The sequence below is a fragment of the Osmerus mordax genome, chromosome 13 (assembly GCF_038355195.1).
Source record: "Osmerus mordax isolate fOsmMor3 chromosome 13, fOsmMor3.pri, whole genome shotgun sequence".
Lineage (NCBI taxonomy): Eukaryota > Metazoa > Chordata > Actinopteri > Osmeriformes > Osmeridae > Osmerus > Osmerus mordax.
This window is the reverse complement of record NC_090062.1, coordinates 11,647,254-11,661,325: the sequence shown is the minus strand read 5'-3', so window position 1 is coordinate 11,661,325 and position 14,072 is coordinate 11,647,254. Positions and strand designations below refer to the sequence as shown.

The following is a 14,072-nucleotide window of genomic DNA, read 5'->3' as shown; positions in this document are numbered from 1 at the left end:
GATGCCACTGTGCTGGATGAGCACAGCTGGGTTGTAATTTAGCAGGGCTGGGTGGGGCTGAGTTTAAAATGGCCTAGATAATCTCAGGCTTCTAACATATCCACACCGTGACCACATCTTTAATCTTTAAACAGAAAAATGTCTCGCCCTAAGAATAGTGTCTCTTTTGGGCTCCTGTCTGGGGCCGTTTATTAGAAAGGCGTGGTTGTATCTTTGTGGGGCTGTGTTTCTCATATCACACCCTTTCCTTGGCCTGCGGGCCCAGGCAGCCTGCATGTCTGTCTATCTGCCTCCTTTTCTGCTTGTCTGTTTATTTCTCGCCCTGTCTGCCTCTCTACCTATCTGTCTGCCTCTCTCTCTATCCTGTCTGTCTGCCCAGTGATGGATCACTTACTTCCAGTGGGGAAAATAAAGAGTCAAACTTAGTCTCCACACATGCAAGCCTGATGCCTCCCTTCATGTCCCCCCATGCCTCCTCTCCCCTCCTCTCTTTCCCACTTCTCCCCTACTCCCTCTCTTTCTCTCCTCTCACCCCTCTTCCACCCACTCCTCTACTCTCCACCGTCTGCTCTGTCCATCCCTTAGCCCCCCCCCCCCCGACACGCGGCAAACTCGGCCTGTCCTGTCTGCCGTCCATCAGCCCCTGCCCGTATCAAAGGCCGGGAGGCCCCAACTTTTTTAGGGGCTCATTAATCATCCTGCACAGGACAGGAGGCCCCCTTAATCCAGCCCCTCCCCCCTCAACAACCCCTCTTCCCCTGCCGCCTCTCCCCCCTCCCCCTCCCCCTATCCCCCACAGTGTTATCAAGTTTCGGTGGCTGTAACTGTAGCACAATAAACAGAGGGGGAGGGGAGAGTAGGAAAGAGAGAGAAAGACATAGACAGATTACTATTTGGAAGTACGTCTTTTTTTTTTATCGGTTGAAATTGCATCTGCATACTCATTGTTTACGGCAGGGATTCTAGTGAAAAACTGAAACCAGGCTCAAAGGAAAGGTTTCATACAGCTTGAAAATACAACAGATGAATATGCTGAACTATTCACACCTTTGGCCCAGTGGGGGAGGTTAGCTAGCTAGCTAGCTGGTCTCAACAGGTTTGACAGTTGTCTGTAAATCTGATACCATAAAGCCAGCGAACAGGATGGCCAGATGTTACGTCTGAATAAACCCTTTTTCCTAAAACTCCTCAATGAAACACCTCCAGAAACTCACAGGAAAATAATAAGCTAAAGCAATCTGGCCAAAGAAAGTTCCTCTCTGTGTGTATGTATGTTGAGTGTGAGTCGAAATAAAGAGTTAAAATAAATACATCATTTAAGGGATTACATTTTTGGTGCAGGCATTTGGTGTTGGCATATCTCAAGGCATTTCCAATAAGCTTTTATTTACAAAAAATGAATTCACAGTAGCTGCGAACATGTATGCGCATGCAAGGGCTATGCTGGCTTTGGAGGGCTGATGGATTCTAACACACACATACGTCTGTTCATGGTGTAATTGGTGTGGACAGAGCAGGCTGGTCTCTTGGGTTACAGTTACGGGGACTTCCTCTGGAGCCCTGCTGGGATGGACACTGTTCCCACGCCGTCACCAGCACAGCCACTGGGCTACACACACACACACAGACACACACACAGCTAGCGCAGCCTCCTGCCCCTTCTCCTCAGAAAAGGCAACAGCCTGAGAACATTAAGGCGATTAAAGGTCATACTGTCGCCAACCTACCAAACACAACTTGGACCTGAGCCAGCCCGTTCTCAGGGACGTGGCACAATCTCAAACAATTAACTCTTCATCTCTCCCTTTCTCCCTCCCTCCCTCTCCCCTTCTCTCCCCGTCTCAAGCCCTGTCCAGGCTGTAGGTGTTAAATGCCACTGACAAGGCCGGCTTACCGTATTACAAGGCAGCACACCTAAGTCTACTACAGAGGGATTTCCCTAAAATAACTCCTGCTCTAGATGCTATCACCCTCAGCCCAGATCCCTCAACAAGCAGGGTGATTTCAGGATGATGTCCAACAACACCAGACGGAGGACACTTCCCGGTGAACAGGAAGTGAACTGGGAAGGGCAGACTCGCTGTCCTCCAGGTGGGGATGGTGGTGGTGGTGGGGGGGGGGGGGGTTCTATTTTTCAGAGGCAGGAGGTGGATGGGGGGGGTGGTGGGTAGACAGTAGTGGTGTGGATGGGGGCATTGAACACTTGTCTTAACCCCCCCCCTCTTGCCGTGAGGGCCTGAACAGAAGTCTCCCACACTCGCTCCGTCCATCAGAGCTGCGCTTCATTAATCATCAGAAGTGGACAGCGCTGACAGCCATTCCGCTCCTTTGGACCCCTGCCCCTTTTTCCTCTCCCTCTCCCTCTCTGTCTCTGTCTCTCCCCCACTCCCTCCCTTCTCCTCCATAAAGTGCCCGTAGGTGCCGTAGACTCACTTACTCGCACGCCTCCTTCCCCCCTCGCCCCCCCCCCCCTCCCCCTATGCCAGAACCCCCAGAGCAGGGGGTTGAAGGGAGTGGGTGTCAAAACAAAACAAACAATCACCCATCTGCTTAATCGCAACCTTGGAGATGGGATAAAAGCAACACAGAAGGGTTGGAAGCTCCACTCTGTTCCCTACGGGGGTGAGAAGAAGCTGGTTTTGAAACGGATAAGTCAAATAATAATGTGGATGCCGGCAAGGGCCGCCCGCCCCCCTCCCCCAGCCCTGGGCGGCAGTGGTGTGGTTGTGAGTATGGGGTACTGGGAAGGGGGCTATCAATGGGCCTCTTCACCAACCAGAGGTGTTTAGGACAGCTGGGGAAATTCCTCAGCGATGAACACACACACGCACACACAATGAAGCATAGAGTCACAAACACACACAAAAAGAAACCCGTCATGCAAACACACACCAAAAATTCCATGCCATCCCACACACACACCAAGAAAAGAATCTCAGTCCCCCCCCCCCCCCCCCCCCCACACACACACACACACACACGTCTGTTTTTAAGCACTCAGGGAGGAAATGGAATTCCCTGGTAAGATTTCCTTCCGCTATTTCCCTCTTCTCAGGGACTGGGGCCCTGCTGCTGAGAGCCGGGAAACACTCCTTAATCTGTCTCCTGCAGACTACTCTCAGACCCGTACTACCTTACCCTTGTCTTGGCCTCCCTACCTTACACTGCCCTACCATCACTACCTCACGTTGTCTTGGCCTCCCTACCTTACACTGCCCTACCATCACTACCTCACGTTGTCTTGGCCTCCCTACCTTACACTGCCCTACCATCACTACCTCACGTTGTCTTGGCCTCCCTACCTTACACTGCCCTACCATCACTACCTCACGTTGTCTTGGCCTCCCTACCTTACACTGCCCTACCATCACTACCTCACGTTGTCTTGGCCTCCCTACCTTACACTGCCCTACCATCACACTTTCCGGGATAGGAACACCAAGTGTCTTCATATGAAACACAGTCATGTTAAATGAATGGCTTCTTGACTTAAATTAACTTCAGCCTAAATCATTTCAAATAAATGATCTGTTCTGATGCCTTCATAAGAGTCATAAGTGAAGCGAGAGCCAAAGGCCCAGCAGGTGAACAGAGAGAGCATGCTAGCGCTAACAGACACACACACACACACACACACACACACACACACACACACACACACACACACAAAGAGCATGCTAGCACTAACAGACACACACACAAGAGCATGCTAGCGCTGGCTCTTACACAGTCAACATTCTGAGAGCCAACAGTACTAAAAGCGGAATGGGAAGCCAGCCAAGCAATTTGTACGATGGGATTGAGGCCTCGATTTAGCAGGACAAAGGAGGTCACCCAAGTACCTCTTATTGCAGGAGAAGTGCAAGACAGAGAGAAGACAGAGGGAGAAAGCCAGGAGAAGGTTGGGTTCTGTCTTTCTCAAGGATATGAACTTATCAGACAGTATTACAAGGCAGTGCTGGTGTGATGAGACACCCCCCAGCTAAAAGCATTGACCTCCTGGACTGAACCACAGATAGCTAGATAGTGCTGATAAAGAGAGCGGTGGGGGCTACTCGCCCACCGACTCCACGTCCTCATCCTGAAAACTACCGCGTGTAATCGTGACATGTTGTGAAATGTTATTTATCTTGGAATAGGCAGAGGGCAGAATAGAGAGGACAGGAGAGCAGGAGAAGAGACGAGAGTGGAAGAAGAAGAAAAGAGGGAGATGGTAACAAGGTCTTGACAGTTCCTCTCTGTCTCAGACTAATACATTACCCCTTAAACAAGTTTTGCCTGGTTACTGCTTTCATTGGGCTAAGGAGTGTCATTGTGGGTTTGTCTACTTGTGTTGTTATGTCAACATTTGTGTACATATGGGTGTATTTAACACCATCTCTTGGTCAAAATAGAAATTCAGCAAATTCAACAATTAATATTGATATAGATTATTGTTTCTACAATTAACATCACCTGTTACATGCATCCTCCTGTAACTGGTGTTCCAGTAAATCTTTTTCAAGATTATCCTTTATTCTTCTACCCTAAGTAGGCCTACACCATCTCTTGGTCAGTTTTTGGCAATTCTTCATGAGGTGCAATTTGTACAACTCATTTACTTGTAACTGGGAATACATGGGATTGCATTACATTTCACAGTTCCACAGCCAGAATTCACCTGCCATTAAATGAACATATCACTGTATACTGCATCCATGCTCTGTTCAACAGGATCAGAATGTGCAAATCGTTTTTTATATTCATTATTCTCATAATGTCAGTGTAACTGACAATTCCACACAAGCCTGTAAATAAAAGTACATGGGGAGAGAACTACCAGTAGCTACCATACATAATTCTCTGCATCCATTTTCTGCGGCAGCAGTCAATGTCTCTTCGTCATCTTAATCATCATCGTCATCATCCTTTGATGAAAATATTAAGCAAATTACCAGAACTGCATTTTTATATCTACGTAATATAGTCAATATAGCCAAAATACAAACATTCCTGTATTTTGTAGCAATTCAATGAGGGGATCCCTCATTGAATTGCTCCTCCCAAGGTTTCTTCAATTTTTTCTCCTGCAGTGGGTTTTTCTGGGAGTTTTTCCTTGTCTTCCTTGAGAGTTTAGGTTGGTTGAGGGGCAGTTCTATGGGCGTATGTGAACTCCTCGACATGCTTGCGTGTAAAAAGGGCTATACAAATACATTTTGATTTGATTTGAAAAGCATTCTGTTGGGGGAAACTGCTATTACAAGTTGAAATGGGCACCAATTGATATTTACTTTGTATCATGTCGATATATGATTAAAACCAAGGTGACTTCGAGGCTACAATCACAAGCGTATAGCTTAAGCAAAATATGTCTTACCTGTTTGTAGTATGTTTTTATATTTAATATAACATTGAACATGCTATTTTATTAAGTCTCCCACTTTTTCTTCTGTAATATTAACGGTATGGACTGGCTATTACATCAAATGTATGCATTGACTTGGCAGTTTGTCTCCCACGCCAATTGTATACGCTGCTATAGCCGTGTTGCTTTTTTTCCATAATATGTGCTCAGATTGAACACGAAATAAAACTTATATCTGAAGTGTGGTGAAGTAGGACAAGGTTTTTTGTTGCTGGGTGCCATGGTTGATCCCAGTATCGGAGCTCCATTGATGTTGGCTTTTAATAGTTCTCATGCGCGCGCTTAACTCAGAGTTGACGTACTCCGAGTTGAGTTAACAAATTCAAATCAGCTTTTCTGGAACCGAGTTTTCAGAGTTTCCAATTTTAAAGTAACTCAACTCAGAGTTCAGGGTTAGGCTCAGAGTTTGTTAAACCCGCTACCTGGAATACCCCCCTGTACATCCCATTTAGTACATATTTGTGATGTGTATGTCTGTCAGTATTTACGTGTGGGTGCATGTGTGTCATTCAGGATGTGTGGGTCTGCATTTATGTGTATGTGTGTCTATAGGTGTGTGTGTCAGTGTCTATAAGTGTATGTGTGTGTGTGTGTGTCAGTGTCTATAGGTGTGTGTGTGTGTTTGTGTGTGTGTGAGAGAGAGAGAGAGAGAGAGAGAGAGAGAGAGAGAGAGAGAGAGAGAGAGAGAGAGGCACGGAGCGGAGGCAGGCTGTCAGACTAGAGAGAGAGTCTTCAGGCCTGTTTGCTGAGTGAATTAATCAGGGCCTAAACAGGTCCTGTCAGGACTGGCGGAGTGGAGACGAGAGGTCAGGGGGGACGGAGAGAGCCAGATACATCTGCTGCCAAACAGCCTCCACACACAATATGGGGAACAACCTCAACATCTCTTCTTTGGAATTCAAAGCACAAGTTTCTTCTTTTTACAAACTGTGCCTATAAATATTGTGATATCTGTGTGTTTCTGTGTATTGGAAGAGAAAGTGGATTGCAATGGGCCTCACCATGTGAGGTTTCGGTGTCATGGCAAGTGAAAGGTGTTTCCCCAAAACAGTAAGTGACAACAGACGCAGGTGGAAGTAGACATTGTTATTTCTTACCTCGTTTCTGCATGAAGGTAAAGAGGTCGTCCAAGAACTCCTTCCTGTTGGGGTCATTGTCCAACTCATACAGCTGCGAATGACAGTCATTAATCAACCAGTCACTTAGGAATCTTGTACACAAAATACTTCTTAAAATGCCTTTGTGTTAGTCCATCTACTTCTACTCATACTGATGTAGTGTACATCTCAACATAGACAAACCAGCTTGTCAAGTGGTGGCTTGAAGTCAAAGTAATGTGTCATTAGGCCCTCTCTCTTATCTCTAAGACTAATAATACTATGAGTTGTTTGTTTGTGTATTCTGTCACTGCACTGGGTTGACGATGGGTGTCCAAATCTCACCTTGGCAAAGTCTCTGGAGGCTTCTCCTCTCCCCCCTCTGCCACTGTCAGCCTCGTCCCCCCAGGATGCGTTCCCATTCTGCACGGACAAGAGGACAACGAGTTACACACACTCACACATCGTCAGAGGTGCCAAATATTGGCGCACAAGTTGGGCAGTGAAGTGTCCTCATTGTGGTGTCCCTTTTCTGCTTCCCCTCCTGTCAACTTTCTCTCCCTTCGCCCCCCCCCCCCCTTCTAAAGAGCATTAGACCAGACCCTCCAGCATCTGGGTCCTGCCCAAACCCGCCCAAAACCTCTTTCACAACGGGAGACTACTGAGTGGAATGGAAGTCCACCCAACCGGCCAAGTTCACAAGGGCTAAGGTGAGCAGAATGACAGAGAGGGAGGCAGGCTAGCTGTGGGGGCTGGCTGGCCAGTGGTTACTCAGCAAACACAAACAGACACAGATCATAGGGGTGACAGTGACACACACATACACAACTAATGGGGTGTGCGGAGGAGGAAGGGGGGCCAAAGGCCCCACAGGATGGAAGGAGGGGAGTGAGATAGGGGCCGAGGAGGTAGAGTAGGAGGCCCATGGTATGTGGAAAGCAGGAATGTCACTCCTAAACATTGAAGCTGTTAAAGCAGGCAGTGGATATCAAAACAAGTTTCGGTCAGAGTGAAGGGGATTGTTTAGAGCCGCCAAGACCAGATATGATTTCAGCAGGGAGCCTATTGGGCAGATGGACCCCAGGTCCTGAACACTAGAGCCTGGGGGTCAAAGGTTACCAAGGTCCAATAATAACCCTGACAGCAGAGGTCTGAAACGCCAGAAACCTCAAGAAAAACATGACCATACATTGCTGGCTACATCCATGTCAAATATTCCATATATCATGTTGTTATGGTTAAGCAACCGTGGACATATTTCAGAGTACAGGACAGATTGACTATCATAACCTATAGAATCCATATCTTTAACTTATCTCTTATCAAAATAACTTACAGGTGCCAATGTCCAGTACGAATGTTATATAGATTGCTCTTCACAGGCATAATCCAGACTGTGCATATGGAAGCACGTTATGTTATTGACCCTTGCACAGTGTATTTGGTTTCTTTTGTTAAAGTTTAACCCTTACCAAAGATAATTCGAACAGAATCTTTACGAATACTGTACGTTTTCATCCCAGCCTTACTGATAACCAGGCAGTGATGATGCATCACTATCAGTTCCGATGACTGTACTCTGTCCCTCTGCCAGCATGATGGAAAACTACAGAGCTATATCATTTTCATTTATGTGTGTATTTCTACCGCGTGTGTGTGTGTCTGAGTGTGTGTGTGCTTGCACAAGACCATTAACGCTCTAACAAGCCTTCCTATCTGGTCCATATAAAAATTGTGCATGTGATATGTTGACAATAGTTAGTGACTGTTGGGTTATTGGCCTCACACACAGGGACACTCTGTGCTTCCCTGAAAGAGCAGGGGGTTCAAGGTGTGCCTCACATTAGCAGTGACAAAGGTCTGTGTGACAGCACATTACCCCAGGCAGGGCCAGCTTTGCCACCTGCACACTGACCCCAGCTCTTGTCTGACTATTTTCTACTGAGTGTGTGTGTGTGTGTGTGTGTGTGGGGGGGGGGGGGGTCTGTGTGTGATCTGTAAATCAGATCACACACAGCTTACAAAACACTGGGTTGTCTGCAACGGAGTTCACCAACAACAACTAACAGACATTAAATAGGTCTCATGGTACTGTTGTGTGTAATCATTTAGCAGGTGCTTTTATTCAGAGTGACAGACAGGGGGGATTTGAACCATAACCTCTACATCTGTAGTCAAATACTCTACCATTGAGCAACACCTTTGTCAGACGTGTTGGCTCTTGTGAATGGAGCCTTGGTCAGAGGAGGAATGTTAAAGCTAGGTTGTTGACTCCTCAGTGAATCATTCAATACTTTTTTTTGGAGGGGGGGGACTTTTTCCCTTTGTTATGACTGGTCATATCTGGCCCCTTCATCAGAGTATCCACTCCACCCTTCGCTCCACATAAACCCATTGTAACACCCCACACACACAGGCTAAAGACAGGACTGCAGGCTGGGGTTAGTTGACATGCGCGTTATGTACATACAGAATTTAAATGTGAAAAATTTAAATAAAGGAAGAAATTGAAATATAATGTGTGCATGCTGCTCTATAACCCCCTCGATCTTCCTCAATCCATCTCCATCTCTCCCATCCACCCTCTCTTCCTCTTACAACATAATGCTGTTAGCAGGTTAACTGGCCAGGCGGTGGGCGGGCTAATCACATTATGACCCAATATGTGAGTGACAGGCGCACAGCCCAATGACGGGCTCTAGATGGGTCCACATCTGAGTGTGCAGCCAGTGGGAGGAAATTAACAATCCACCCCCTCACATGCGTCTATCCTATCACATCCTGTCCTGCTGACAAAGGAACATGATAAGGTTTGGTCGAGCCAAAAGAGGATTACCTGCTAAAGAACAGCGATTTGCTGCAGCTCGAAGGGTTGAGGAAATACCCTTAGGGAAAAGTTTTGATTGAAAGAAGTCCATTTCCTAAAACAAACACAATGTTGTGTTTGGAAAAACAAAGGTAAAAGAAAACAGCTTAGAGCTTCGAAGTGCTCAAAGCTCTGCCTGCAGACATCCAGTGAATACATAATAGAAACACCGCGGACTAGCTGGTGGAGATGTGTACACACCATTTGCATATCTTCCCATTTTTACTAACTACCATTAAACAAGTCAAACAGACACACCGTACCTGAGGGCAAATTCAACACCACTATAATAGTGTTGAATTTCCCAGCAACAAGGCCAAACATTTGCTTCATTACAAAGCAAATGTTTGGCCTTGTTGCTGGCAGCCACCATTTTGGTGGAGCCAGGCGAGCTAGCACAGGAAGGGTTAATGGCTGCTGCTCTATTAGAGGGGAGGGGGAAGGGACATAATTGATTGGCCAGGATATTGACAGCAGTTTTTCAATTTGATAAGCAGCCGTCATTGTATGAAGGAGCTCGTTCGTAATAAAGATCATGTGATCTTCATCCTCCCGTCCCACGGAGGGGAGTGGGACGTCTGATGGAGAGAGGAGGGGTCTTGTGAAGGGGAGGGCAGGGGCGTGGACTGCGCTGGTCAATGCAACGGTAAATCTATGGACAGAATGTGCTCTACCACTGAGCACCGCCTAAAAAGGTCAACCTGTAGAATTGCATGAATCCTAAGAGCCTGATTAAAAATGTGTGATTTGAATGTGGTGGACAACCAGCAAGATGAGAGAGGACTACTAGAGGTAGGTAGGGGTGGAGGGAGACAGGCAGGGGAGCCTAATTGTGTCTTTTAGGAGGGTTTCCCACCAGAGCACCCTAACTGTGTCTGTTTGCAGGGTTTCCAAGGAGCCCCAACTGGAGCTCCAATGCTCATCAAGCACCAGCACGTGCCTCCTCTACGCTAGAGCTGGGTTTCTCCTCTGAGCTTCCACCCGCCAATCCTCATGTCCACCCGTCCACTGCTGCCAGCGACCTCCTGTTCCATGTGCCCCTCCCACAGGCTCAGTCCCCCGGGGGCCTGGCCGGCCATCGAGCCGAGGTCCCATCAATAGCTGTGGATGTGCAAACATGGGGATCTCCCCAACCCCCTCTGGACGCAATCTCACACAGCAGCAGTCAATACTCATCATCCTCAGGCAGCACCACGGCCCGAGGAGCAGAGATGAGGCAAAACCAAGCCCCACAGCTTGACATCACCCCTTAACTTGGTACAGGGGAGCCCCCTCTCCTTCCCTGCCCCAACCCCCCTTCACCTCTTCACTTGACTGCATCCGAAAGAATCTAGAAGAAGAATCATTGTACAGGTTGAGCAAAGAGCCTCACCCATTTCCTTTTAAAATAAAATACAACACACACACATACTAACAACATCCCTATGGTAACCACTGGCCGTAAATCATTGGTAGAGGAACAGAATTGTGTTCTTGGCATGAGCTGCTTCACACAATGGCAGGGGTGGGTGAACTGACTGAAATCTCTCATCAGTTCAACATTCCACTCTAAATCTGTGAATACACACGCACAATGATGGAGGCATTGCTCATAGGAAGAGAGGCATGTACGAGTCACCATCTCTGTGCCGACTGCAACACACTCCCCCTACTAATCTCTCCCAGCCAAATTACTGGCTGTCAAAACAGTTGAGGGGAGGGAAATGTCTAAAACAGACACAGGAGTGGTAATTTAATCATATTCAAGGTTGTCTGTGGGCTAGGCATACCGCTAGACCTTTGAGATAGTCCTGGATCTGGGCCAAAAGCACGTATTAATGCCAAGAAGAAAAAAATGTGTGCTTTTCCATTTCAACACATAAGAATTGAATTTTACAAAAACATTGTAAAATGTTGCTTTCTTCCACAAAAACAAACGAAAATAGGAAAATGTTTAGGATCACACAACCTATGCAAAAGAAGGATTTTCTGTTTATGATTGAAAACAAACATTTTCAAACTCTTTAATATGTTATTAATCTTGCACCTCCCCTCTTCCACAAGTTAGCGGGATCCGTGCGAAAGAAAAAGTGAAAAAAATTAAATACAGAAAAAATAACTTTCATTGTACGCATTTCATTGTAATCTACCCAATTAGCTAGTGGGACCTAGTGTGACCTAGGATTAAATGAGATTACATTTACAGTAAGCACCCGCTGCTTCAAGCTGGGTCTTTGTCCTGCTACAGATGAAAAGCCCTCTGGCCTCCCATACAGTGGAAGTGCCCGCTCAGCACGCTTGTACAAACAGGCCTTGTAGGGGGCTGCAATCTGTAATCCAAATCAAATAATTGGGGGCTTTATCCCTCCACGGGACTCATCGAATCATTCATACAGGCTGTGGCTTTGATGGGGGGTGGCGGATCGAGAGGGCGGAGGAAGTGGATGGGGCTCTTTATCCGATAACCGCTGTGTAAAGGATCTGATGGTGAGCTAGCACAAAAGGCTCCGGCTAATCACGACTACATTTGCACAGGAAAGAACACCTCACTGGCCCCTGGCAACATATGGTGGAATTCCTACAGTCCCAAACACACGTCCTGGTTCTCTGCTCACAATGAGAGTTACTACGATGCATAAAAAAGCTCATATATCACACGAGGACGGCCTTGGAGAGCGAGGCCAGACCTCCTGAGGCCCGTATGTCCAGTCTTGTTGGAGACATCTTATTCTGGGCTGGGAGGGAGCGGAGAAGCAGACAGGATGGCGGGGATGTGGGGGCCGTGAGTCGAGGGGGGAGGAGGGAGGCGAGCGTGTCTCTGCCTGCCCATCCTACACCATGCACCTCTAAACAGGGGTTTAGAGGTTGTGAAAGGCTGTGCACCCCTCCAACCCCCACCCCTCCAGGCCCTATGCCAGACCACCTCTCCCACTATGAATCACTTCAATTACAGAGCAAAGAGAATAAAGACACAAATACTACAGAGTGGGGGGTGGGGTGGGGGGGTAACTACAAGCAGGGTTGACCAACTAACTGTTTCCCTTCATCTCACAACAGGCAGGAATCCCATAAGAGAAGTCGCAAAGAGCAAGGAGTGTCTGGGTTCAGGGTTCCAAAATTTAAATCTGACAAACATTGACACAGTTTTGAAGAAAATTATCTGTATCATTTGTTCTATAGTTCCTAGCTTTTGGTGACAGGCTAGTGTGGTTTGCCAAATAAATGACTTGGATTTGTTCAGCTCTGTACCCTTCCACCAAGACACCACATTCCACAGACTGAGGGGCCCCTCCCCCATTCCCTGGCTGACTAGGCTAGGCTATGCTAGGCCCCTTTCCCCGCCTCACGTGAATGCAACGTTTACAGGCTGCCGTGGACAGGAGTTCACACTCATTGGTTCAAAGACCCTTTCAGAGGCCAGAGCAAACAGTTTAGCAAATCTCATCTACAGCCCTCGTGTTTACGGGAGAATGAAACTCGAATTAATCCCAGAGAATCAACCCAAGAAAATTCAAATTTAGTGTTGGATTTTCCATCCAGATTGTACAAATTATCTTGAGGCCCACTCCCCTGTCCCCCAACTCGGGCCCCAATCCCTATGCCCTCCCCCTCCTCGTATAATTTGATTTGGAGCTATTAGTTTTGTTCTCTGAAGTGTAGGCCTACAATGAGGGCTGTCCAGAACCGAGGGACATATAGAAGGATCATTATTGATGACAGCAACAAGAATCACACGAGAGGGACAAAGAACAGAAAGGTTTTGTGATTAAAATATATATGAAAACACCATTCAAAAGAAGGTTTACTGATTTGAGGCCTTTTAAAATTTCATAGTTGCTTGTTTCCAGTGAAAACACGTCTTCACGTGAAGGAAATTCTCTTTTTTTTCTACTGGGTTAAAAGCTTTGGCTAAAAATACCTCACATCGTTTAAAGAGCAAGCATCCACTTCACCCCCACGCTAATGGTTGCTGAAGAAATGGCATGGCTCAGATAGGCACATTTATACACATTCTTCTTATCCTCATCAGCCTAAAGGAATTCAGAGCGCAGAGTTTCAAGCCCCTCTTCTGCTATTAAGACACATCATATCTAATCCTACATGAACTGGTGTAGGGTCACAACGCCTTCAATGAGAAAAGGACGTCATTGTCTGGGGATGGAGTCATCAAACACAATGCCTCATTCAAAGCTCATCATGAAGACCTCTGTTGTGACTATCTTTCCAGAATCTTACCCAGTATCAAATGTTCAAGCCATAAGCACAATTCACAGCTTTCACCCGGCTGATCAATACAGACTGATCTCGTTGGGTAAAGGGAGTATCTGGTTCCCCTCAGCAAGCGTTAAGTGTGTGAGGGCATTCCACCTCTGACAGGTCGCCAGGCTCCCTGGGGGTGGGTGGGTTCAGTCCAGTGTTGGGCTGCGTCTCTTCCAGGAGAGCCCCCCCCACCCCCTCACCCTGGATGGTCTGACCTGCCCGCCACACATCTGGAGCTTATCTCCATGGAGCAGCGGGTCTCACCTGCTCACCGCTACAGCTTTATCGGACATTCCCATAAAGTTCAAATGGCGGTCTATGTCTACAGTTATGTGTTTGTTTACTAACGGACTTTGTCATAACAGTCCTTAAAAGCAGCCTGCCCATTATATCATCCTAGAAAGTCTAGTATTGCTTTTTAATATTAAATCCCGCTATGAAAGCGGGGGTCACTAAGTGTCATGTG

At 47.1% G+C, this 14,072-nt stretch overlaps 1 protein-coding gene across 1 annotated transcript in view; it reads right to left on the bottom strand.

Moving 5' to 3' along the window:
- LOC136955288 (AT-rich interactive domain-containing protein 3B-like) overlaps nucleotides 1-14,072 on the bottom strand; it is a 35,481-nt gene that overhangs the window by 11,148 nt on the left and 10,261 nt on the right. The window contains exons 3-4 of the mRNA XM_067248965.1: nucleotides 6,847-6,924; nucleotides 6,502-6,574 (exon numbers count right to left, since the gene is read on the bottom strand). Coding sequence (XP_067105066.1) covers nucleotides 6,502-6,574; nucleotides 6,847-6,924 — 151 coding nt within the window. The remainder of the gene's footprint in view (nucleotides 1-6,501; nucleotides 6,575-6,846; nucleotides 6,925-14,072) is intronic.